This window comes from Spinacia oleracea, chromosome 2 (assembly GCF_020520425.1).
Source record: "Spinacia oleracea cultivar Varoflay chromosome 2, BTI_SOV_V1, whole genome shotgun sequence".
In the NCBI taxonomy this organism is placed as follows: Eukaryota; Viridiplantae; Streptophyta; class Magnoliopsida; order Caryophyllales; family Amaranthaceae; genus Spinacia; species Spinacia oleracea.
The window spans coordinates 94,350,304-94,377,577 of NC_079488.1; the positions used below are offsets into that span (position 1 = coordinate 94,350,304).

Below are 27,274 nucleotides of genomic sequence, written 5' to 3' on the forward strand. Positions count from 1 at the left end.
AAACTTATATGATACTAATGGAAAACTTATTAGTTTCGAAATATGTTATTTTAAAATTACCTTCAACGTTGTTTGATTTGAACTTTCTTCTATTGGATGATGAACAACTTCAGTTATTAATATGAATGATTTTGTCAAAATAAATTTATATATCAAACAAATAAACTAAAGAAATTGAATAACCATATTACGAGAAGTATTACCTTTTAGGTTTTATTTCCCCCAAATTGTGAAAGTGGAATACTATTGTCATCATCAATTAGATTGATTTCGTTTCTCAAAACCAATTTTAGGTCTTCGATAATCATATTGTTGAGGTCGATTTCAACACCAGGTTCGATTTTGAGATTTATGTTTGTTTAAGCTTGAACTTCCCGGTGCCGTTACATAAAACCATGGATCGTATTTTCACAATTAGAGAAGTTGAATTGATTTGATTACTCCATTGTTGATAGAAGATTCACAGATTTTTCTCTCTCCTCTCCATGGTGTCGCTTTCTCGCTCCTCTCCCAGGTTTGTTCTCTCCCCTCTACTGTATAACGCCGTGTTGCCGTTTATGCAAATGATTTGTAGAAAAAAAAAGTCTCGCACGTGTGAGACCATGAGTTAGATCGGATGTACAGTAATTTACCATAGATCGGGGGCACGCAAAAGTTTTTGGTGTACATATTATTATGTTGATGGGAATACAACTGCACAGGGCATCTACTCCCCATGATTAATGTTGATGGGAATACAACTGCATAGTGCAAAAGTTTTCGTGCTGATGTATCATTGCCCCAATCAAGAGATTTACGATATTTCCATCAATCATAAAACATTTGTAAACTTCTTGGTGATATTCAAATCACCTCCTATCATTCTGGTGAACTTCAGGTCACTTACTATCATGGTGAACTTCAAATCACCTATCATTATAAAAGTTTTTAAAGCTTTTAATATCTCTTGTATTTATTTTCTCAATCGATTCATTATAACTATTCGATTGAAATACAACTCAACCTCATCATTATGTCTTGCCTTTATATATATATATATATATATATATATATATATATATATATATATATATATATATATATATATATATATATATATATATATATATATATATATATATATATATATATATATATATATATATAATATATGAGGGAATGTCAGCACATAAACTTTTATTTAACAAGAATTTTCAAATTCTCATGACGGGTGTTCTTAAACCCGGATGGCCTGAATTATCACATCATACATATATAATGTCATATAAAATATTTCATTCGATAATTGCTGGTTATCTTCCCAAAGTGATCACTTTAATTATAAAATACTATAATTTGGACATATTGTGATGTGATATAACAACGCAAACTTGTGTCTCATTTACCGTAGATCGAGGGCACGCAAAAGTTTTTGGTGTACATTATTATAATGATCAAATGAGCTCATGGACCTGAAGTCCAACAAGTTATGGATTTGAAATATCCACACTCTACAGTGTTTTGCATTTGAGTCTTACATTTATATACATGTGTAGTTAATAGGTAAATAAATCATTCATCATACATTTAGTTTGTTTTTATGTTTTATCATGATATGATGTAGATTATCCAGTTATAATATCTTATTACATGTTTCAAAACTATCATGATGTCGTATATGAATATGGATCCAAAGAATGGTAAGACGGATTTGCAACTTTATGAATATTATAAGAGGAGTTTCTTACTCCAATGGGCGAATAGTTGCAAAAGAAGTATATATAATGTTGATTTAATAACATGTTATGAATCATGCAAATAAGAAAAGTTCCTGAAGAACTTATACATGATGTTATTAAACATCTAGCCTTTAAGTTTTACATATGAATGTCATAACATTGATCAAATATTATCTAAACTCACTAGTGGAAAAAATACCTGTTGAGGGGGGCATTTTGGGTTTATTGAGGCGAACAAGGCCCGCTGCGACAGACGTAGCTTCAACAGCTCAGTGATCTGTTGAGGCGGGCTTTGTTCGCCTCAACAGGTGATCTGTTGAAAGCCCCCATCAACAACCTCTACAGATAAGCGAAAAATAAGGACCTGTTGTGGGGGGCTTTACAGAAGCCCGCCTCAACAGCCTCCTCTGTTGAGGCTCACTTCTTAAATGCCCCCCTCAACAGACCTGTATGAGGGCCCTATTGAGACGTTGCATAACCTTTGCCCGCCTCAATAGATGGCTAGAAAATTGCATTTTTGTATGATTTACTTTTTATTTCTTATGATTTGGGTCTTGATTAGTGCGAACAAAATATTTTTGGGAGGCAAAAAACTAGAAATACTAAACACGTCTCGTTATTATTATTCAAATAAGGAGTACAAGAGATATGAGTTTGTATACTATTACATTATACAAAATACTATCTTACAAAGTGAAATAAATCAAAGTACTGTAAGCAAATCTAAACTAAACAAATTGACGACATATGCTTTCCTGTCTTCCAACTAATTAATCTACCATCCATTACACACCTGCAAAAAAAAAAGCAAGACATCATCTAGTGAACAATAACAATAAAACGCAAAGCTTTGCCAGGTGGTCTGAAAGAGTTAAAATGATGCCATTACATGCTGATCCACTAGAAACAGATAATTTCTCATACCCGTACAATGTACAATATTGTAACGAGTACGATTGATTATATTCATAGTTGTGCCTTCTAGCAGGCTTCTACGTGAGAGTTGATTCATCTAACGAGGACAATGGCATTGAGGATTGTTCTAATCTAGTCACCTTCGGACACAGAGCAGGTACAAAAGCACCAATCTGCTTTATGGGTGACAGTTGAAAGCAGCAAATACAAATTATAACCAACATATCTACAGCTACATGTAGTGCACACAACATTACCAATAAGAATAGCATCCAGTAAAAGTAATAAGTAAGTGTCAATCAAATTCAACTACTTTAGTAAGGCTTATAAAGAATTCAACCAGTTCATTAACGTTATACAGGAAATAAAGAGGATAAAAGGACTGTCAATTCGACATATATGAGCTCAACAGCCAAAAACATTGAATGGACTCTAGTACATAACAACAGTATTAGATCTAAAATTCTAGATAACTGCATAACCTCAAGGAAATTCTCATACTAGAATGAAATACTCAAACAAACAGGCGTTCAATGAGGTAGCAAAACACAATTCAAGGGCACACTAATAAGAATTCATGCTAACAATACCAAATTTTATTTACAAGTTCTCAAATTTATATAAGCATAACTGCAGACACAAGGCAAACCAAAATAAGACTAAACATGAATCCTATTATGCTCACAGTTTGATTGTATTAGATACACTAACCTCACTCGAATAAGAATGAGCTTGTATAATTTCCAATTTGAATGATGCTAAACTTAAAAAGAAATTCTTCTACTAAGGACATAAGGCATAGGAAACCCATCCTTTACTGTTGTTATTGTCCTCCTGACAGGGAAGGGAAAGACATGCTCAGATTCCTATGTAATGAGTATTTTCTCAAACTTCTGCATAACTGCAGACACAAGGCAAACCAAAATAAGACTAAACATACCACCAATTTCTTATGCCTAAAGAGCATGATACTCCCGTAAACTGAAGTCAAACCAAAATAAGTGAAGAATGAAAGTGTGACTGGAGCATCAACACCTGCCAAAAATTAATACAAAATATAACCACCACTATAATCATGCTCCAAAGTCCAAACTCCAACACAATTAAGTAGAGACAACTAATCAGAGAAAACTAATCAGAGAATACAACCAAAACTTGCCAAAAACAAAAAATTAATCATGCATCCAAACTAATCAATGAATTCAGATTAAAACCACCAGCACAACCGCAACTAATCAGAGACAAAAAAAACTAAAATCAAAAACCCGAATTCACCACAATTGTAAAGCGTTAATTGGTGATGATGAGAGTAGTTCCAAGAAGAAGAAGAAGATCTATTTACCACAGCCATCACCTGCTTGTGCCTCATAATCTGACCACCCACGACCTACCGAAACCCAAGCCGCACCTCCACCACCGCCACCTCCAGTTAGAAAATTAAAATTCGTTAAAATCAACAAAATAATCAAAAACCTAAATTATAAATAAAAAAAATTAATAAAAAATAATATGAAAAATCAAAAACCTAAAAGAATTGAAGAATGGAGGAAAGATGAAGGAGAGAGATGAAAGAGTTACATCATTTTGAGACAACACCGCCGCCTTGCTCGAGAATACGAAGTAGATAGCGGTTGAATTGAGATACGATTGAGGAAATTGGGTTGAGCTTGAGGAGGGAGATAGATCGACGAGTTTGAGGAGGGAGAGAAGTCGGCGGTGAGACCCTAGCTTTGCAACTCTTCCATGGAGTCCGACTTTGAGGAGAGTAAGAGGGAGTCCGAGTTGTTGACGAAAGAGGCGGAGGGTTTGAGAAGTTTTAAACCATGAGAGGGGAGAGAGGAGAGAGAAAGGAATCCTCCAGGCTAACAGAAGAAATGAGGAGGAGAGAGAATTAAAATTTGGAGTATATGCCTATCTAACTTTGTCGAAGCGAACATTGGAGTGTACGCGTCAACAGATGATACTTTGTTGATGCAAACACTTAAATGCCCCCTTCAACAATAGTTATCGAAGCGAACAATAAAAATGTTCGCTATAACAACCCTTTATAATGTTTGACCCGCGTTGACTAAGTAGTTATTGAGGCGCGCTTATGTATGCCCCCCTCAACAAGGGGGCTACAACAGGGGTTTTTTCCACTAGTGACTCTTGAAGAGTGTTTTTAAACTGTCGTCTCAACCAGTAGTTTGAGTACCTGAGAATTATGAAATATACATATTAGTTTATTTACGGAAGAATTCGTGTACAAATATGAGTTGATTTAAAATTATAAGATAAGAGTATGTAATTTCCTTAAATTGAGTTTTATTTTATGGTCCAGAAGAACCATAAATTACATTATACCCTAAGTTGGACCATTACTATTTATCATATATTGTCATGAAAGTATGACTAGAGAAATTTTGATCAGCATTGATGATTACTACTACTTATGACCCCCAGAAGAAGGTTTATATATGTCTAATGTGAAAGGATACATTTTGTAATATTATGTACAAGAAAGTATATTATTTCAGGTATATATTATTTTCAAAAGTTTGGTGATATAAATACTCACCTAGTGCATACAAGTGAAGATTTGAAAATTCAAGTCAAATTGTGGAGAACAATTTCCAAAGAGCTTCATGTTGCTATATTTGGAAAGTTATCAACGGTATTATATTCATTGAACTTGAAGATCTCAAGTGATGTATTCACCAGGGGGAGAAAATACGCGTTGCACTCTTTTTCCCTTAACCATGGTTTTGTCCCATTGGATTTTCCTGGTAAGGTTTTTAACGAGGCAACATCCCAAGCGTATAATGATGAGTGTTGTACTCTTTTCCTTCACTAAGTTTGTATCCCACAGGGTTTTCTTAGTAAGGTTTTTAATGCGGCATCATTTCATGTACATTATAGGGCCATTGTATTGTTTTAGATAATGGACATCCAAGGGGGAGTATTATAAATATATTGTATTGTGGATGCCCATTATACCCTTGACATCTTTATCCTATATAATGTACGTATGTGTACATATTATGTTGATGGGAATAAGATGATAACCGCCCATTTCTCTCTCTTCCCTTCTCCCTAATTTCATAACAGAGTACTACATCCGTTTTAGAAAGTTCTTTACGCTTTGAAAAATTTGTCCAAATTATAAAAACTTTGACCGTAAATTCTCACCATTGTACACATCAAAACGTTACATGTAAGATCTTGTTAAATTGGTCTCAGGATGTATTTTCAGAATATCAAGTTTTTATAAATTTTTCACATACGAAATTGGATAAATTGGTAGTTAAATATTGCATTGGAATCCGTGCAAATAGTAACTGTAAATATCTTTTTAAACGGAGGTAATATTAATTATAGTTTCCTTCTTTATTAGTATTATTATTTAACTTCACTAAAAGTTTTAATATTTTTCTTTTCTGTTAGTATTTTATTTTCATCTTGTTGATATTTTATTTTCATGCTTTGGTAATTTCATATTTGGTTGAATTTAATTTAAGAGAATTAAAGATGATGAAGTGGAGTAGTTGTGGTTTGAGAATTGAGATTTTGGAGGCCTCTTATTACTCATCACTCTACTTTAATAATATAGAATTTTCAGGTTAGAATAAGGCTTTGTTCTGTTTGACTTATTTGACTTATTTCAGACAAAATAAGTTTAATGGCTACCCACTATCCACTACTCAACTGCTAACCGCTGCTACTATTTTTTGTAACACCGGGCTTTATTTTGTCGTGAGGAAACGTATTCTTTTGTTTTAAGAGCGAAATGAGAGAAATTTCGAGTTAAGCTCAGTGATTGGAAAAAAATTCCAATCAAATGGCATTTTCGTAAATATTTTGCTTGAAAACTGTAGGCGGTATAATGTTAAGTGTTGACTGTATATTTGTAGGTATTGACTGTATATTTGTAGTTATTGGCTGCATATTACTCGGTGTTGATTGTATACCACTTGTCGTTGATTGTATATTTTATGATTGCTAATGAATTACTAAAATACAATATTGTATATTGGTAATTGATTGACTGTATATCTATAGTTGTAGATTGTTTATTAATAGAAATTTATTGTATATTGTGAGTTGTTGACTGTATATTATATAGTTGTTGATGTGTTATGAAAATACAATAATGACCTTACATGTTGTTCCACATGTGATGACATATCACTGTATTTCAATCCACATTTAATGGCATTTTCGTAATAAAATAATCAATTATTTACGAAAATGCCATTTTTTCCAATCAATGAATTAACTTGGAAAAGCTCGCGAAATGAGGAAGATCCTAAATTTGTGTTTTATTTCAACCCTATCCAATACCTCCAAAAACCCCTAAATCTCGATTTTATGTTCTTTCTAATAAATTAAAGATGGCGAAACCCTAAATTTATTTATTCTAATCCCTGACAGATTTACTGGAGGTAATTTATTGCCTAATTTTATTAGTAGCAATTTTACTGTTTTGCTTGATTTTAATCTTTTGAATTCCCTGTAATTCCTCTGTTTGTTGGATGCTTTCATTTATGATTTAGTAATTTGGGTTTATTTAATTACTTAATTGTTCTGCATATGATTAATACTAAAATACCTATGCTAATTTTGATTGTTTGATACCAAATACTATATGAATGATTTATGGGATCATCATTTAGTTAGAGTTAATTTGCTTCTAAACTTTTACTAAAGCGCGCAACTGGTCTCGTCATCGGGTTGCGCGTCGTGATCCTGTATAAACATACTTGTATACTTTACAGTAGTAGTAAATCCTCCCTCCGTCCCTCACTACTCGCACCGGTCAAGAGTTTAAGACATTTGAATTGACTTATTTATTTAATGAGTGTTAGTTGATAGTTGGTTATTTTTTTAATATAGTTAATGGGAAATGTGTAAGAGGTGGGGAGTGGAGGTGTGAATTTTTAAATGATTTTTTGTAGGAAATACGGGTGTAGGTGTGGTTAGCAAGTAAGTGTGAGAAATAATATAATATTGGTATAAATTTCCATTTATAGAAGCGGTGCAAGTATTAAGGGACGACCCGAGAAGGAAAGCGGCGCGAGTATTAAGGGACGGAGGGAGTAGTAATTACATTACCTTCATACGGCTTAAGAGGTGGGCAGCCGTTTCAAATTCAAATGCATGATAGACTTGTTGTGATTTTGCTATGTTTGTATACATTGCATTTGGTTGTGCCTTTTAATGAAATTGTACTAGTAGTTGTTGTTTTTGATTGTTTATGTTGTTGTCAGTGTATGAAGGTGACAATGTCGAGCCCAAACGATCAATGGCCTGTTGATTATATCAGTAGTTTACCTAATGCGATTATTAGCTATATTCTATCTTATCTCCCTACCAAGACTGCTGTTTCGACAAGCATATTATCGAAAAGATGGCAGTATGTTTGGCCAGATGTCCCTGCACTCGATTTTTCCGAGATGCCTGATTATCTGTCACATGAAGATCTGAGTGATGAACAACTAATTCATTACAGAAATTTTGTGGATAATGTTCTGTCGCGAAATGATGTACCTGATGTAAGATGCTTTACCCTTAATTCCTATTCTACACAAGATTATGAAAGTGCTAAGTCATGGGTGAGTGCTGCACAAGGGCGGGAAACTAGTGAGCTTAGCATCAAGATTAATTGCAGTGATACTTTTTACTGTCCTAGAGAGTTTGTTTCTCGTCAGAGACTCGTGATTTTAAAACTAGGAGGGTTTACGATTGGTGATATGGGAGACTCGTTTCATCTGCCAAATCTTAAAGTCCTCCACTTAGTTTCCCTTCGACTTAACGGTGATCTATTTCTAAAGAAGTTGATATTAGGCTGTACTGCTCTTAAGGAGCTGCTCATTGAAGGTTGTTATGGTTTTGAGGAGACACTCTATGTAGAGTCTCCGATCTTAGAATCATTAGTAATAAAAGAATCCGCTGTTAAAAGTGATGATGCATTACCATTTATTACTATCAAAGCACCAAATCTTCGGTTCCTTGGTCTCCAAGATGCAGTGGCAAATTATAACATTGATGAACTAAAGTTGCTCACTGAGGCAAATCTTGATCTCTGGGACAGTGAAAGGTATGACGCTGTTGATGAACACGCACTTGAGCTTATTAGAAAGCTCTCTGGGGTGACAAGTCTACGGTTTGGAAGACCTGATGTAAGTTTCACTTTTCTGTTAACTACATGATGCTACTTATTTATTTGTTAAACTGGTCTAATTTTTAACTAGAATTGTTCAATTGTGTGCAGGTTATTTATTGTTTTGAAAATGATATGCCACCCTTTGAAAATTTGAGCCGTTTGCAGCTTACCGCTGATCTAGTTACCTATGAGATTTTAGAATGTGCTCCCAATCTGAAATCTTTGATCTTTGAGGATGTAAGCACATAATTTTTGGGGGGTTTTTGTCTATTGTCTTTAAGAATCGTGTCTCGTTATTTGATCGTTTGAAATATGTTTGGTGTTTTGTTCATCAGATAGATTTGCTGGGTCAGGATTTTTATACTAAAGTTGCGCCTGGTTGTATGTCGTGCCTTGAAAGTTTCGAAGTTTTCTTGCGTAAAAAACATCATATCAAAGTGGTGGAGCATATACTGAAGGTTGCTACAGCCTTGAAGGAGTTGAAAGTGAACTTGTATCCTATGATTATACAGCACGAGAGAGCTGTTTATCAACGTTTATTGGATTTTCCAAGATCCTCGCCAATCTGCCAAGTTAAAGTTGTTCATCTGTACTGATAGGAACTGTTGATCAAAAGGTTAATTACAAGAAGCTTATTTGTTCTGTTCTGTTCTGTTCTGTCTGCAGTCGTATTCACCAATTTGATGAGCTAACCCAGTACCGGCCTGTTGAGCATCCGAAGGTTATTTGAATCCGAAGACTTACAAATATTAGAATAAAATTAACTGTCCCTTTTTATTGTTTAAGTTTGACGCTTTATATTAAATTTATCTGAGCCACAAGGGCAATATAAATATAAATTACAAATGGGGGCGGGAGAATTCGAACCTAAGACTTATTTTACACAGACCTTCAGTCTTAATCACTAGGCCAAGACATAATTAGTATCTTTTGCAAGTTTATTGGTGTGATATTTACAAATCCCAGACATAATTATATTGTGGTAAGAGCTTCATTGTTTTAAAATTAGGAGGAATGCATATTCCAGGTGTGCTAAGAGTTTTATCATTTACCATGCCCGGCCTTGAGATCGATTCATCCACTTTTCTGGTATAGAAGTATATGGTGATCGATACATTGCTGGAGAGGTTGATATTATGTTGTCCAAGAGCTCCTAATTGAAGATTGTTATGGTTTCAATGAGACACTTTGCGTAGTCTGAGCTTAATATGATTAGAAATAGTTGACACCGCGGATCAAAATGAATGTCCACCTTCATGTATTATGATTAAAGCAGCAAATGTTAGGTACCTTAATATCCAAGGTGCAGTAGCAGATTATATGGTTGATGATCTAGATTTGCTCATTGAGGCCGGCAAATCTTAATATATGATGGTTTCTTGAACATTAACTTGCATGAAAAATATTCGGTTTAAGGGTGAGCTACCAGCCTTTGAGAATTGAGAACCTGACCCACTTAAAGCCTATGACTTCCTAATCAAATCAACAAATTAATACTCATACTCAGTCGACAATCAATAGTAAGCAACAATAAGATATATGTAGGCGTGTAGCAAGAAGCTAAACACAATTATTCATCCACAAGTAAAGCTAAATGATAACAAGATTGATACTTAAATTATGTATATCGAATCCAAGAATGAAAAAGCTCAAAAGAATATTTGGCATCTAAACGTAATGTTACAGGATGTCCAAACTGAATCTCCATATCCAGGAGCGCAAAGATGGAAAATAATGATACATCATAACTTTATTTGGAAGAGACCCACTAACTATTAAACTCTCTACATTTTGGGTTTTAACAATCTCCATGTAGAACCACCAATCACAACTCAAAACAATAAGACTATAATCAGAGCCACTTTGAATGCCAAGTAACCCTTCTCAATGTCCGAGTAAGAAAAAATTACATCTCCAGCGGTGGCAATGGAAACAACATAGATCGATAGGTCAACCTCTTTTAGTCGGCTCTTGACTGACCAGCACGAGAAGAGAGGATGATACCAACAATCAGACCGTACAAAGCCAAAGCTTCAGCGAAAATCAGGATCAGGATCATTCCAACGAAAAGCTTGGGCTGCTGGGCGTTAGCTCTGCAACAACCAACTAGTCCATCAGATAAAGTGGCCAAAAATAATAAAACCAAAGATAACATAACAGAGAACCCCCATGCTCTTAACTTGGAGTCGCAGTAGATATATTACCTATTACCAAGTCAATCACTTCACAGAAAAAGGGGGAACAGGGCAGGAATTAAAAAGAAGGAAGAGAAATAACACTACAAGTCTACAACCAAGTTAAGAGCATAAGAGAGAACCATAGAGGAGTTTACAAACATAAGAGAGAAACTGGACATATAGTAAACATCGAAATACATGTACACTACAGCGTATCTCATAAAGAAGCACAGTACACAGAACAAACAACACTAAAAATCAGATAATCAAAAGAAAAAGCAATGCAAAGTACCCATGGTAAAGAATAGAGATGGAGAGTTCATTAGCTGAAAATCAAGCCTCTTTTTTTATGCTATGGCAGTACCAAACTCAAGAAAAAACAGGAAAATAACAAGACGGCCCAAACAGGCTGTGAAGGAAAAGGAAAGAATTCTAAAGGGTGGGAGTGAGTGTGTGTGGGGGGGGGGGGAGGGGGGGATGATTACTAAAACTAAGTGCTCGTATGGCACAATGAAAAATCAAGCCCATCAGAACCACAGAATTACAAATTATGGCTAAAATAAGTATAGGCCACCGATTAATGGTTCTTATAGGAGTTATTTTACCTACAGGAAGTTAAGCTAGAAAGAGTATTTCCTAATTTATATTTTGAACTTGGAAGAATGTTTCATTTTTTTGACATATAGTAATATGACAGCTGTAGCATCACAAAATTTAACATTTGACTACTTGAGTACATAAGAGTGATAAGACACTTTCAGTAAAGGGCCCTTCCAACGGAACTCTAATCAAACCAGTCCGCCTTATTTAAGGCTAACAAATTAAATGGAAAAAAAAAATCATAATTCCCAATTCCAATTATTGATAGTATAAAACAACAAATATATTATCAGGGAAGAACAAATTGATCAAACACAAACCAATTAACAGTGTGCAGGAAAATCATTCAAAGAATAAAGTATAAAAAGATTAATCCCTAGATGGCTTACATCCAGGTTTAAGATAGTCGGCTAGCATTATCAGGTTGGAATAATCGCAATTTATCAAGAATTAAAATAAAGCAGGAGTTAACAGCCCAATTTTTCATCATCGAGCATAAAGAAGGTACTGCCAGCAGGTTTACAGGTCAAAGGCTTAACTTAACTATGATCAATGGCTCAATGCTACAAGAAGAAAATTGAAGTGCAAAAGGACTTAATTTCATGATCTATAACTGGATCTAGTAATAGAGAATTAGAGATGCATATTATATTAGATGAGACCAATGTCATGCTTCCACTATTTTATAAATAACCAAGTCAACAACAAACCTTCCAGCTACAATAATATGTGAAGACTATTTCCTTATTAGCGATACTCTTCAAACATGTAGCATTGACCTCATCAAACACTTACCATGACAAACCTCCACAAATTCAGACCAATTAATAATTATTCCAGCAAGCCAGCAACAGATGCTAAGAACCACTCAATCCCACATTTGAAGTTAACCATTAAACAGCTCACCGCCACTAAAAATCAACAATTTAATAAAGCAACGCATAATGGCAAGCTTATTATACTGCCATTGCAGCCTAGATCCTAAGAACCTTAACAAATAGTTCAAAAACTAACTAAGACGGCAAAAAAAACATACATTTAGCACCAGTGCACCACACAACACAAAATTTTCAACATTTATACTCCCCAGATTCAAAAACAGTTATCACCTAATCTAACAGGATATTCAAGGAAACAACTTCAAACAGATCTACAACAAAAAAAATAATACAAATTCAATTAAACTATATCAATCAATGCTATCAATAATCAAGCGAGATGATACAAAAGAAGAAGAGTGGATATATACCTGACACCGGCATCGCCGACAATACCAATGGCCATACCAGCGGAGAGACCAGCAAGACCACAAGCAAGACCAGAAGAAAGATGAGCATAACCATCAAAGAGGTAGTACGACTTAGCCTTAGGGTTAATACCAGTACTAATGATGACGGCAATAATCAATCCATAAATACCCAAAACTCCAGCCATAACAACGGGTACAATCGATTTCATCACCAATTCTGGCCTCATCACTCCCATCGACGCCACTCCTACACCACTCTTCGCGGTTCCATACGCAGCTCCCATACCTAGAAGCAATCAAATCAATTAATTAATCAAAAATCATCATTCGATCAAATTAACCCTAGATCTATGCAAATTAAGGTTTGAATTGAAGAAAAAAGACAATTGAGATAGGGTTTGACATACAGGAGAAGACGAGAGCGGCAGCGGCGCCGAGGAAGCCGAAGAAGGGAGCAGTTTCATCGCCATTGAAGACTGCAGTAGACATGATTGATTGATTTAATGAATTTGTAGAGATTGGATCTGAGAGATGGAGGTACAACAATGGCGAATCGAATTGGCGTTTTTGGTTTTTTTTCTCTGGGGTTGAGGAGAGAGAAAATCGATCAATAATTATCAGGATTTTCTGGATGGGATCAAAAGCTTTTTATCAAAGAAGGGAAGAGAGAGAAAGGGACACGTGGTAGACTTAATCCTAGTTGTATTTGGGCTAATCAGAAGTAGAGGGGTTTTGTAAGTTTAGCCCAAAACAATCTCCCTGCAAATTACTTAAACCAATTTTTTTTTTTTTTTTTAAGTTTTAATTCTTATTTATCGATTTAATTTTTTATAGAAAATATGTAACTAATTTTTTTAATGACATTATGACATCATCTTTCGGTGATTTTTGCCGAAAAATAATTTCGGGTTGTAATTTAAAATGGATGGATAAGTTTAAGGTTGTAATTAACAAAAATAGAATTTTGAGGTTGTAATTGGCAAATAGAAAACTTTATTAGGTTGTATTTGACAAATTTTCCTTAAAAATGTTACGGAAGTAGCTTTTATAAAACTAACATCGATACTCGATAGCGATTTTGAATAGGTAACAGTTTTACATGGACGATATTTTAAAAAATAGTATAGGACATTCTAAGTGTTAAATACTAGGCCAATACTTCATTGAAAACAAACATTCTAATATGAAGATATCTATATTTCGTCTAGATGGATGTGCCGAAGTTTATATATGAATATGATCAATGGATCATTCGATTAAAAATTTGCCACTCTTTAGAAACAATGGTTAATGATCGAGAAAATTGGAACTTATTGTCTTACTTTACAGGTAGGATGGGGAGAATAAAAACGAACTACTCCAGTATTTTAGAGGATGATAGGAGACAATATAGAATTATTTATTTATTTTGACATAGGATAAATTTGCATTATGAAAGTAAGTACAATAAACTAAACTACCCCCGTCCCTTAATACTCGCACCGCTTTTCTTTTCGGGTCTTCCCTTAATACTTACACCACTTCTTTAAATGATTTTTTTTACCAATATTATATTATTTCTGACGCTTACCTACTAACCCACCTACACCCATACTCCCTACAAAAAATCATTTAAAAATTCACACCCCCACTCACCACTCCCACCCCTTACACATTTTCCACTAACTATATTAAAAAAATACCACGCTATCAACTAACACCCATTAAATTAATAAGTCAATTCAAGAGTCTTAAACTCCAAACCGGTCAAACCGGTGCGAGTATTAAGAGACGGGTTGAGTAGAACATTAGGGTCTTTACTCTTTAGAGAGTTAGAGACTAATACAACAAAAATACAAAACATTGATAGCCGAGAGGACAGTAGGTTCTACTTCTGTCGGCCCCTTGTTTGTCGAAATGACCTTCCTTGCACAATTCAGTGACCCATTAGAAATTAGCGTGCCAAACCCACTGTTGGATGTAGTTTTCGTCTTACAAGAGAAAGCGAATGTCGGGGTGGTAACCAATGTGAGGCATACTTGCTAACATGTTAACCTTAGAGGACAAAGAAAGAAGTGAAAATTTGACAATACCACAAGATAGTTGGAAAGATCTTGTGATCGACTATTCGACTCACAAGCATCTTAAGCCACGAAGCGTAACTCAACAAGCATGCTATAAACCCCAAAAATTTGGGAATAATACAAGTAATTGTACAAAATATGTGGGAGTGGGACAAAGATTCGGACCCAAAATCAAAGTTCATTTACGATTGGTACACCAAACGCCAATTAGCCATAGGCAACAACCTGTTTGGCAATTGGTTGTTGGTTGGTTCACCTGGCTGGTTTGACCGACTATTTGTGTTGGTTTTTTATGTTGGTTGTTTGTCTGCAGATTTTCTAAAAATATTTTGATAAAGTTGATTTTTGGCTACTAATTGTTTCATACAAAATGTAAACCCAACCACCAATGTAAAAAGCTAGTCTTACAAGCTTTTAAGAGCTGACTTTATAGCCAACAAAAAACCATTTACTAGACATGTGTTCCAAAAGCCAATAAAAAAGCAAGGCCCAACGTCTCAGCAGTCCTTTTCATTCAAATATAATTGTCATGTTTCATTCAATTTATACTATCTACGGAGTACATGACAACAATTAATTCTGGGAATAAAAACTGTACACGGATTAGGAAGTGATAAAAACAGGGGAATAATCAAGAACTCAAAGTTCAATGGAATTTTACACTGACTGGCAATATTACCATTACAAATACTCAGAAGTCGCAACAGCGGTGAGGAATGCCTAACCTGAAATCAAACGCTCACAAAAATAACCATAAACTAGTCAGAGAAAATTACTCAGAACGTCAAGCAGCTCCCAAAGTCCCAGCAACGTCTATCTGTATTCAAAACTGTGAAATACTTTCAGGTAAAAAATAGTGGTTCATACATATTAACATCTTGTCATCTTCAACTATTTCCTGATATGGCTGCTAAACAAACCATAACGTGCACTCTTCTCTGTTCTCCGTCAATTACAGATCAGTTTCCTTTTCTCTGCAAATGAAAGAATTGCATGTCCTCCTCCTCTTTGTCGATTTGTTTCAGAACTCTGATGAATAAATACTTGACAGCCATAAATCTTACATCATCCTCGCATCAATTAAAACAGTAACATCTGTTTTATTTTAATTTAACCACAAGTACAAGTGTGTAACTCTTACTCTTCTCTTCTTGCCATGCAGCGCTGAGCCTCAAGTGACAAATGAATGAATCGCAAGTTAGTATCTCATTGATTTAATTTCATTACTTACAATAATCAATATCTCAATGACTAAACTTCATTACTTACAAAGTTACAATATACAATATACTCCCTCTGCGTGGAGTTTATAGTCACATACTAGTTTAGATGCCTGGGAGAAGTTGTCACATTTCCTATTAATAGAGTAATGCTTTATGATTAAAATTCCTAATATGCCACAACATAAATTAAGTGATAAGAAGAGGGATTAAAATGGCCTTACTACAAAATAAAGGGTCTCATTATGAAACGATATCTTCTCTAAACGAACTAGAATCTTGTATCATCAAACTATTACATACCATAAGTATAAGCAGAAATAGAATTTTTTAAAAAAATTTATTACCTATTTCATCATGTACCTCCCCAGTCCACCCAAGCAAATATACACAATTCCTGATAAAAAATTAAGGTAATAATTCTATTTCCACTTACCTTGTGCAGATTCAGACTGGTTTAGCTTGTTTACATACTGAATCCATCCTTTCCAAAATAATGACTTCCATCAAGTCTATCTGAAAAAGGGACATGGAAAAGAAAGAAGTCCATAAGTAACATAGACTTCAAAAATATATTTCATGAAATCAAGACAGTCAGTCACTCAAACAAACCAGATAAAATATTGACATACACGACTTTCATTGTCATTCAACCTGTAAAGGAACAAACATAACTTTCAACCTACAACCGTGGTGAAAATAACAGCACCAAGGGCCAAGCACCTCTTCTCACCAGATCAGAGTTAGTGAGTGTCCCTCCCTCGTATGCATCTCACTTGTGCCACAATCCTCTTATGCAAATCCGGTTTGTGAACAAGCCAAAAGATACCTCTGCAGGCAGCCATGCATATCCTCAAAAAATGCATCCATGATGAAGATGGGCATATCAAAACATCCAAGGAAGCAGAAAAGGTTTTCGTTTCCCAAAGCCACCACAAAACTTGCTTTCTAAGCTCAAAAGGGAGAAGGAAAAAATATTTAATGAAAGTAATGAACTTCCCAGAGAGAAGAAAGATGTTGTATACTAATTGAATCAATTCTATTCTGTACAATGTTAAAAGACAAAACTGAGGTTTTCATCTATGAATAATCCCTGTGCAAAAGGAAAAAAGAAAAAAGAAGTTGGGGTGTTCTTTTCCACCCTGAGAGTACAATTCTGATGCAGAAGAAAAGAATGCATTCAAAAACCACGTTTTCTTCAAATGGAATTGGTCTCTTTGGCAGACAAGGAAGAGGTCGTAAGACTTGCTTCACATCATCAGCAGAGGCCTAGACAAAGCTCAGACAATACTTCCGTGAGATTTTCACAATAACTTCAGCAAGGCCAGATAAGCTGCGTAAATCCACCCAAATTAGACAACAGGAAATTCTCTATCTGTTTCTCCTTTACATGAAAAATATCTATGAGCAACTTGTCTTAGCAAATGCCAATAGATGTGTCAAACCAAGGTTTCTATTGTCCGCTGTCCAACAATCCCCAGGTCACCAACTTCTATGATGGCTTGTGTGTATTGCATACTACTGCAGCCCATCAAGGCTTCCCTACTGGCTTCATTGGCATGTGCCTCTCGATCAACTTGTCAACAAAAGCGCGAATCTGCGATTCATCAACCAAAACATATTATATAAAAGTAAACAAGTAATGATATAAAGAAGCCATTCATATTATATTATTAATAATCATATTAGAACACTGTTACTCTTTTTTTGTTTTAAATAACATTGTTATTCCTAAGCATATTCGAGTATATTAATCAGGGCAAATAGTGCAACTTTCAGCCACCATTTGCAGAGCATCCAAAAGAAGTCCTAATTCTCAAAGGAAGACAGACCCCAGTTAGCTTCTACATTTTTTTATGAAAAATATCAAATCCTATTTTTGTATGCTAGGGTTAACATGCAAAAAGAAATAAAAATTTATAGGAGCAGAAAAGGACACAAGAGCAAGATAAGACAACAACAAAAAGAAAAATACTCCCCCGTCCCTAAATAATACAAGTAGGTCACAATTGGTTGGGGGTCATTTTTAAGAATACAACTATAATTACCAGAATTGTCCCTCACTATCATAATTTTACATCTCAACCCACCATTGTAGTCTTTCTTTAAAATTCTTAGTTAAAACTTAAAAGTACCATTGAGAGTAACATAGAAAAGTACAACGTTTAACTTATTTAATTTAGTATTAGGCCATTTTTTTGGGAAAACCCAACTATTGAGAAGCAGAAGGAATAACACTTAGATCTATAATAATAGAAGAATTTGGATAAAAAAAAGACAACAGCAAGAATAACTATGGGAGTCCGTCAAAAAAAAGAGGGAGAAAAATAGGGGCAAGCCTCACAATCAGATTAAAGGAAAAACTCAGTATTAAGGCAACAGCTGAAGGGAAACTAAGTCTCACCTTGTTCTTGCGCTTAAAATCAAGAAACTCGCAGACAGCCATTGCTTTCTCCGCATCAGTTGTCTGCTCCATGACCTGGAAAGGTGACAAAAATGATGTCAATGTATTGTGAGTTGCACTAAAAAACATTTGTGGGGCACCCAAATAATTCCCTTTGTGTATTTTGGTAGGGCGAGATAACATATAAAGAAATTATTGAAGGGAAAATGTATCCAACCTTCGTTGAACTCTTTTTCATTATCGACTTATAACCATCTTTATCAATCTTCCTAGCTTTATACAAAGGCATAAGCAGTGAAGCTACATAATCCACAACACCTTGCTTAATATGCTCAGTTCCTCTGTGTTGGTCAGCAGCCAAATCCTTGTTTATTGTCACCTGTGAAACAGAACTCTCATTCACCAGTCCCTCTGTCTTCCTTGTGACATGTCTTGACATTGTGCTTGAATCTTCCTCATCCTCAATATGAACGGAAGATTGAAATTCATACTCAGCAGCTGCAGCTTGGCACTGCCATCTCTCAATGGCGTGGTAGTCCTTCATCCCGTCACTACCAGAAGAATCAACCCAAGCTTTAGTAAATGCAGTGCTGTCCCCAGCCACACTTTCTCCAGAATGCTCTCTCAAGTTCAATTGGCATGCCATATCATTGGAATGGCTCCGCTGAGAATAGTTATCGGTTGACATTCTTGAATTGTCAAGATTGGCACATGTGGCAGAAAAATCAACAGACCAATCTCTAACTCGACAATTTCTCGAGTCTATTTCTGATAAACAGTCTTGTCTTCCCAACACACCACCAGACCACCTTTTTCGCTCAGACTCGTCCATTAGTGAATATTGCTCTCGTCTGGCAAACTTCTGGAAAGACGGTACCTTGGGTAATTGCATCATGCTCACTCTAGCTTCGCATGATGCATAAGCCTAGCAATAAGCAACAAAAGTAAATTATGAATATTTAAATGATGAACAAGCAGTTCCTTTAAATCAACAGTAGCATACCCGATTTTACCCCATTCAAAGACAAGAGAAGATGATCAAAGGCCAAACACACAGCATATAAACAAGTGATGACAGTTTAGAAAACAAATATCTGAGTTGTTATTATGTATTACATTTTAAATTTATCTTTAATTCTTGCTATATGGAACTAACTCAATCCTTTACAAAGCAAAGCATTATACATTTATACTTCCTGCTATTTCTTCTGTGTCTGCAGTTTACGTAAGGCTCACTAGCTAAAAGCCCTCATCATTTATGATAATTCCCCTTAAAAGATATTTCTTCTATTCGTTTTTAGTTGGCACACTTACTTTTTAGAGAAAGTTCTTTTCAGTTGACACACTTCTTATTTTGGTAAGTTTTGTAATGTGAATTTCCTAATTCAACCTTACATGGGTATGTGAGTATGTGGGGTATGTGTATACATGGTTAGTGTGTGACTGGATAGGGGTGTTTTTGTCTATTACCTTCCTTTGTCACCTTTTCTTAATATGTGTGCCAAACTAAAGTGCGTCAACTAAAAAAGAACAGAGGAAGTATTAGTTGCTAAACAAGTTAAAGTATTCCTTTCTAATTTCCTACTCAAAGTTCTTGTCATTGTCATTTCCGTCTCCTTCTTGTAAGTTTCATTTATAAGCTGATTATGTTTGCATTTATAAGCTGATTCAAAGCATAAATGATGGGAAGGCAACAAACCTCAGCAGCCGCTACAGCAGCAGCACGAGCAGCATCTGCAGCTGCAAGAGCAGCTTGTTCTTCTTCAGACAACGGAACGTTCCCATCTTCCTCTAACTTGTTACCTGGTCCGCCGTTTGAAACTTGTGATGCTGATGATCGAGCATCTATTTTTGAGCCAAACCCAGTTTCCAGTTTCACTTGCTTTACAGCTAGCTTCTTTGAGCTCGGATTGACCTTATTTCCAGCTGCAGAATGCTGCACATGTATAGGAGGTTTCCTCGAACCTGGATCTTTCCCTTTCGCTTTTGAAGAATCTGAATTTGTCATGTGTCTCAATAACTTCAAGCCACCATTAGTAGTCTTCTCCTTGCGGAAAACCTCAATCCACATGTTAACCAACTGGCTTGCGATGCTGCGTATATCACGGCTAGTATGAACACAGACTTTCTCTTTGACAGTTTTTCCAATACCTACATTTAAAACCATAGTATTTACATATGAGAAATCTACTGAAAGTTGCCATACTTCTTATGCAGGAAAACACACAAATCATCTTAATATCACTGTTAAAGCACAAAAACCTTATTTCTGCAAGGAACAGACAGGAGTTTAATTGAAGGAAAAGGAACAGTTGAAAGAGGATTGCAATATAAGCACAAACCTATAATTTTGTTAAAAGAAATACAGAAACCATCACTATCACGGAACAAAGAACACCTAGCAGGGGGGGGGGGGGGGGACTTGTGTATACCTGACAGCCGGACAGCTACCAAGTCTCTAGAGACCAGAACAAGTATATGGACACAGAGACGCAGAAGTTGAGTTCCATTCTTTCCCATGGAATCCTGCAATATGTAAGAGAAATCTTAAATACCAGAATAGATCCAAACAATCTCTAATTTTCAGTAGTAGGGAGTAGGGACTTCAAAGAAAATATACAGCAATAACATTTGTTGTGTCGATCTTCTGTACGAAGGACAGAATTGCCAGTACAAAACTCACCAGTATCCACGAGTTGAGTATACTGAGCCCTTCTTTAGTCCCAGCAACAGACTTCAGAGATTCAACAGGAAGACTTAATAGCTCTTTAGCCAGACGCAATCTTCCAGCTGACGTTGTGGCACTAAAGAACATATCCTGTAGTAAACTTTCTGTAGCAAAAAACTGGGATCTATCTGATGAACTCTTATAGCGGATAATGGAGAGATCAATTGCATCAAGCCTTCTTGTAATGTCCTTAACTTCATTCCTCTGGCTGTTTGATTGTCTCTGTGCAGCTTCAACAGCTTCTGCTTCAGCTCTGTAATCATTACCAGTGGTCAATATGTCAATTATACGAACTGCCTCTCGCAGCCCACTCATCATTGCACCACCTACTGTATCTGGATGCTCCTTGCAGGTAGCTTCACCAGCAAAAAACAAACAGTTTTCAACGGGTCTACCTATTATGTCATAGTCCTCGCCAGAAGCCCCAACAGCAACATAAGAGTACGCACCATAACTAAAAGGATCTCTTCCCCAGTCCGTCACTACTGATGCAACGGGATCAGGAACAGAAGTGTCACCAAATAATTTGCGTAGAACCCTTAAAGCATGATTTACATGATCAGAGGGGCTTAAATTTTGTCCTTCTTTAGCTGCTTTACCAACCACTAATGCTATGAGAACAGGAGCTCCAACTGTTTTCTGAATGTTCCAGAACATAAAGCAGCGGCCTCTAAGGTCAGAGTGCTCAGCAGTAGCTCCAAAGTAGTCCACACTATCATCCCAAAAAACTTCTGGGAATTCCAGAACTACTTTGTTGAGAACACCAAAACCCAGCCGCTGGATTGCTGAATGTTTCCACTTCGGCAATGGTGGGGAGAACTTAATGGATTCAGCCTTTAAGCACCCAAGTGGCACAGTAATCAAAATAGCATCTCCGGTAAATTCATTACCACTAAATGTTGACACTTTTACCTTGTGTGAGCAACTATCTGATCCTACTGAACCCAGTACACCATAAGAAATGTCAGCCACCACCTGGTTCAAATGGATGGAAAGTCCTTGAGCTATAGATTCCACAACAGCACCATAACCTCCTTTAATCATACAATGCGCACCTCCAAATCCTCCATAGGCATCATCCTGGTTCCAATGAGGAAGAGATACTTCCTTTAGCAACGCTGCACACCCATACTCCAAATGAGCAAAATGCCAGTCCATAACTCTCCTCTCCAGAGGACTAAGTGTTTCATCCCTACAATCATTCTGCTTTGCAGGATGGCAGCCTTCAGAGCCCTTTTCATGGTTGAAAGTTCCAGTCAATGGTCGCAACATCCCATAATTTCCATTGTCTGTTCCAGAGAGGATTTTTCGGCGTCTTTTAAGACCATACTCTAAACCGTCTTCAAGAGACATTCTTGTAGCACTTTCCCCTTTTTTTGCAACAACAAACACCATATCATCAAGAAGACTATTGAACTCGGCTTCTAAAGCTTCATCAACATCAGGAGGCACCTTTTGACCAGTTCTGATATCATAAAGTGGACAATCACTGTTTAGTATTGTCAACTCAAGACCCAACTGAGCGCAAATCAAGGATGAAGGATCAGGTCTTCTTTCACTAGCCACATCAGCCTCAACTCCTGTTATAATACTCGCCCCGAGATCCACAGGCACTGAAAGTGATGAGCGGTCTGTATAAACCCGACCACCAATCCTACTCCTAGCCTCAAGCACAGTGACAGAAAAACCTTGCCTTTGCAAATGGCGCGCTGCAGTTAAACCTGCAGGGCCAGCTCCCACAACTATGATCCTTTTCTTGTTTTCCAAGTCGCATGCATTGGCCTCCAAATGCTCATGAGTCAATGGCAGAGAAGTGTCTGCAGCATTATCAAGACTCTTCCCAAGTATGTCAGCAGTCAAGAAGCCCGATTCAACGATTTCTCTAGATGCTTTCACATCAATACGTTGCTCATCAAGTTCCCCTACACCTTGGCATTCATCGAGCTGCTTATCAACAGATAGATCAAGTACTTTTTCAATACCACCTTTCACAGCTTTATCAACAGATAGATCAAGTACTTTTTCAATACCACCTTTCACAGCTTCTCCTGGGAGGTTCTCATCAGATAAAGCAACACCATCCTCTGCCTTAGGAAATGTATCAAGGCTTTTGACCTGACCGAGGATAAAGGATACTCCATCTACTGAGTCAGCAACAGAAGCCCCAGAACCCCCTTCGAACTTCTTTTCTCCCAACAGTTTGTAGTTCCCTGAAGTGGGCTCTGCCTTCTCTTTGTTAGCAGCAATTCCAGCATTAATATATCCCTGTTCCAAGTATTTGTGAGAAAAGACAAGGGAAAACATCAGAAGAGAAGAAAGTGAAAGTAATGATGGAAGAAAAGATGGAACGCTAAAGTAATTATGATCCAGTAATTGCTACTCACACTTTGGTCAAGAAATGAGTAGATATCCCTCATCAAGGAAGCACGATGAGGTTCATCATCAGCGGGAGTGAAAGCAATGCCACAATCAGCAAGAGGCAACACACGGGTGACATCCTTGTTCCAAAGACTTAAAATCTTGTTCCTGCATTGCATCAAACCAAAAATTCCAATAACAAATACAAACAAGAGACATGCAGACATATCTCTGGAAATCCTAATACTTTTATCAAACTGACATTCAGAGTTAGACAAATAGGAATTGACAGCAATGGTTTCCAAGAACTGTTTCCCATAAATCATGTCTTTCATAAGTATGCCTTGAACAAAATACATGAATCAAGAGGACCACGATGTCTACTTCCACATTCCAATGGGATTATTGGCTTTCCAACATGAAAGAAATTAAAAATAAATTCACGACAAAAATTAAATATCTCAAAATTATCTACAAAAACCATGGTACAGCACCTGACAACTTTATCACAATAAAGAACATTTGGGAGAATGAACTTCACTCGAATCTAATAACACCCTGAAAATCAACTAGCACTCTAAGAAACTCTACAACGATCCAGTTCTAAACAAAGTACTAACCTGCATTCCAAGTATTCTTGCATTCCACCTTTGCGTTTCAAGACCTCCTTGAACTTGATCTTCTCCACAAGATCAGCTGCACGAGCTTTTAGACCAACTGACACTGCAGCAGCTCCACCAACCTCAAAATCAGGATCCGCAGTTGAAGAGGAGTTAAATCTCTCGTTTGACTGAACGCCCTGGCCTCTATCTACGGGATGATAGGAATCAAGAGAACCTTGCTCGTGCATCACAACCTCCCAAGCAACATCACCCTCATACGCCATATCGCCATCTTTCCTCTTTTTAGCTCTGCGGACAGCACGGTCATTCAGCACAGAATTACACTGGTTGTTTGACTCGGGAAAGCATCCCGAATCTTCTTGATAACCGCCATCCTCATCTGGTGTGACGGACGGGGAGAACAATCCGTTCGCTCCTTCATTGATTTCAATTCCGATGGGGGTATCACCTTCATTACTTTTATCAGCACACAATTGATCAGCTCTTGAAGTTACCATGTCATGATTCTGAGTACAGCCAATATCAGATCTAACAGCAGCCTCACGTTTGGTTGGTTCACAGAATTCTTCCACAAAATCTGATTCGGAGATAGAACAGGGAACATAATTCACCATGCTGCTGGAAGTTAGGGGTACAGAATTCCCACCTCCATTCTGGGGTTGAGCACCTGGGGAACCCGAAGAGTGATGGTTATAAGCTTTTGCAACAGGAAACTTATTTGTATCCTTTTCACAGATTTTATCTGATGGAATAATCTGAGGCTGCTCCTGGATCATTTCAGACTCCTTACAAGATTCACCAATATTGAATATTACTCTTGTCTTCTCAGAACAAGCAACAAATTGGGACACTGGAAATGAATGGTCCAAGCAAGTGTCACCATATCTATCGTCACCAAGTCCCGTACTTATATCAGTAATCATACCATCAGTATGTACAGGATCCCTGATTGGTACATTGCCAGACTCTTCAACAATTACAGCGTCTAAATCCTGATCCCTAGCTACCTCACTGTTGGGAGCAATAGGGCTGATTCGACCACTACCAAATAAATAATCTTCTGATTTCTGACTATTACTTCTAAAGTTTGCATCTAAAATAGAATTCTTTCCAATTGTATATTGAAAATCTAAGGAAACACCGTCTGAGCTTGGACAGTGATCTTTATCCCGCAATTTCTCTCCCCTCCTAGACTTTGAACCAGAAGCAGGACGCAGCTTCTTGCGTACACCAGACTGTGTCTTCCTTAAAAATGAGGACAGAGAATCTGTCAAAATGTCATGTGAAGGGCTAGTAGATGGACCTTCTTTCCCCTCTTCCTGATCACGTAATGCACGGTCGTCTGGTACCTCACTGTCATCTGTCTCTACTGAAACCTTGTGACTCTTTGTAGCTGAAGAAGACTTGGACCTTGTACCCTTCTTCTTATGTTTGTTTTCAGGACCAAACAAACCTTCCCGTCTCTTCACCTGGTTTTCAGATGATTTACCATCTAGCATCTCAATGTCATCTGCTTCAACAAGTATACCAGGACTCTTTTCAGCCTTGGACCTCTTAACTTTTTCATGTCGCTTCTTTTCTAGCTTTTGGCTGATATTTAAATCTGAAATCACATTACCAGCTCCACCCTCAGCATCTTGGGCCAACGTAGTTACCAGACTCTCATCCTTCTGTGAACTATTCAGACATTCACCTGCGAGTTCGGCCAGTTTCGACACCAAGTCCCTCTTCACTAAACTCCCAGGGCTACTATCTTTCTTCGGACCCTTCAACTTCTTCCTAAAGCTAGCTAAGGTATCCTCCATTCCCCCTAAATCCCCATCTACAACCTGAACTGTCTCCCCCTTAACCCCTACCTCCTTAACCTTCTCACCATCCGATCCCAACTTAGCCTTCTTCGGGTTTCTCTTGCTTTTCAATTTGAACAACGACCCAATCGGCTCATCATCATCAGAATCTACATTAATCTCAACCCCTTTAGACCTCTTTTTGAGACCAACCTTTATGTCCTCACCATCCATTTTCTCCCTCGCCCTAACTTTCAACAAAACCACAACCCTCCTGTCCTAACCCTAACCAAACACCTCGGATCAGATAAAAACATACAACCCTTTAATCCTAATCAAAGTTAGGGCATTTCCTATCTCTATAACCCAATCATTCAAACTCACAATTCAGCAAAAAAAATCAATTCCTCAGCAAATTCAACAACATTCAATCATTTCAAGCAACACCCAGAATTCCAATAACAAAACCCAAATCACCAGTGCTAAAACGAAGTATTCTAATTCTTCAAAAAAAAACCTTTTCCCTGTATAATGCCAATGAAACAAACAAAACAACAATTCATAAACTAGGGTTTTTGGGTTCCTGAGTAAATAAAAACACCAAAAAAACGAAAAGGGGAGATCAGAAATTACCTGGAAAGTGAGCAACAACAAAAAAAACCCAATTGAAATTCTCGAACAAAGAGCGCCTGAAGCTTCAGATGGTGAAGCTTTGATACAGCAATGAAAAAAAAAATCACCTTGAAGTGTAGAAATATAAAGGGTGTTATTATATAATCTCAATGGATTTTTTGGGGAAGAATATAACGCATGTGTGTTTGTGTGTGTTTTCACTGGGAGGGAAAAGAAGAGGCCTTTGTGTTTTGGGAGGAGAGAGAAAGTAGAGTCAGCGGGGGGAAGAGGAGAGAGGGAAGGGTGGAAAAGGTGATTTGTACTTCGTGTTGTTGTTCACTATCCTTCTTGATTCTATTTGATGTTATGGTAATTAATGGATGAATCATGATAGTTGTTAGTTACAACTTGTAACTATTGAAAATGTGTTGTGTGGGGGTGGATGGTGGATTAAACATGTGAGGATCGGAGGAGTGAGCAGGGATGATCGGAATGCGGAAATGGTGATCTGCATTAACAGTTTTATATAAGATCATACTAGTGGCGTGAAATTAAGCATCTTGAGAGCGGGAATGGTAATTGTTAGTAGGAGATTTGGAATATGTTAATGGATGCTCTGTATTAAATGGTTAATGATATTGTCATTGGAAATTAGATAGTGTTGTAATGAATTTATAA

The 27,274-nt window shown here is 36.8% G+C and overlaps 3 protein-coding genes across 4 annotated transcripts; 1 reads left to right on the forward strand and 2 right to left on the reverse strand.

Annotated features, from left to right (window-relative positions):
• The first annotated feature begins 6,894 nt into the window (after nt 1-6,894).
• On the forward strand, nt 6,895-9,422 carry LOC110788638 (F-box/FBD/LRR-repeat protein At1g78750). Of its 2 annotated transcripts, XM_021993271.2 has the most exons (5): nt 6,896-7,054; nt 7,643-7,742; nt 7,880-8,791; nt 8,884-9,012; nt 9,111-9,422. In XM_021993271.2, exons 3-5 carry the CDS (start codon nt 7,883-7,885, stop codon nt 9,369-9,371), a joined length of 1,299 nt encoding a protein of 432 aa, XP_021848963.1. In that variant the 5' UTR covers nt 6,896-7,054; nt 7,643-7,742; nt 7,880-7,882; the 3' UTR covers nt 9,372-9,422. The 2 variants fall into 2 exon arrangements, with proteins under 2 accessions (XP_021848962.1, XP_021848963.1); XM_021993270.2 differs by lacking the exon at nt 7,643-7,742 and having other exon boundaries at nt 6,895-7,054.
• A 993-nt stretch (nt 9,423-10,415) lies between these two features.
• LOC110788636 (V-type proton ATPase 16 kDa proteolipid subunit) lies at nt 10,416-13,425 on the reverse strand. The gene is made up of 3 exons (XM_021993269.2): nt 13,209-13,425; nt 12,802-13,087; nt 10,416-10,868 (listed from the first exon to the last, which is right to left on the reverse strand). Exons 1-3 carry the CDS (start codon nt 13,288-13,290, stop codon nt 10,736-10,738), a joined length of 501 nt encoding a protein of 166 aa, XP_021848961.1. The 5' UTR covers nt 13,291-13,425; the 3' UTR covers nt 10,416-10,735.
• A 3,663-nt stretch (nt 13,426-17,088) lies between these two features.
• On the reverse strand, nt 17,089-26,935 carry LOC110788635 (lysine-specific histone demethylase 1 homolog 3). Its single transcript, XM_056837359.1, has 9 exons — nt 26,618-26,935; nt 24,195-26,508; nt 23,601-23,742; nt 21,172-23,481; nt 20,921-21,014; nt 20,188-20,639; nt 18,706-19,413; nt 18,489-18,563; nt 17,089-17,681 (listed from the first exon to the last, which is right to left on the reverse strand). The coding sequence occupies exons 2-9, from the start codon at nt 26,216-26,218 to the stop codon at nt 17,616-17,618; spliced, it is 5,871 nt and encodes a 1,956-aa protein (XP_056693337.1). The 5' UTR covers nt 26,219-26,508; nt 26,618-26,935; the 3' UTR covers nt 17,089-17,615.
• Nucleotides 26,936-27,274: the final 339 nt, after the last annotated feature.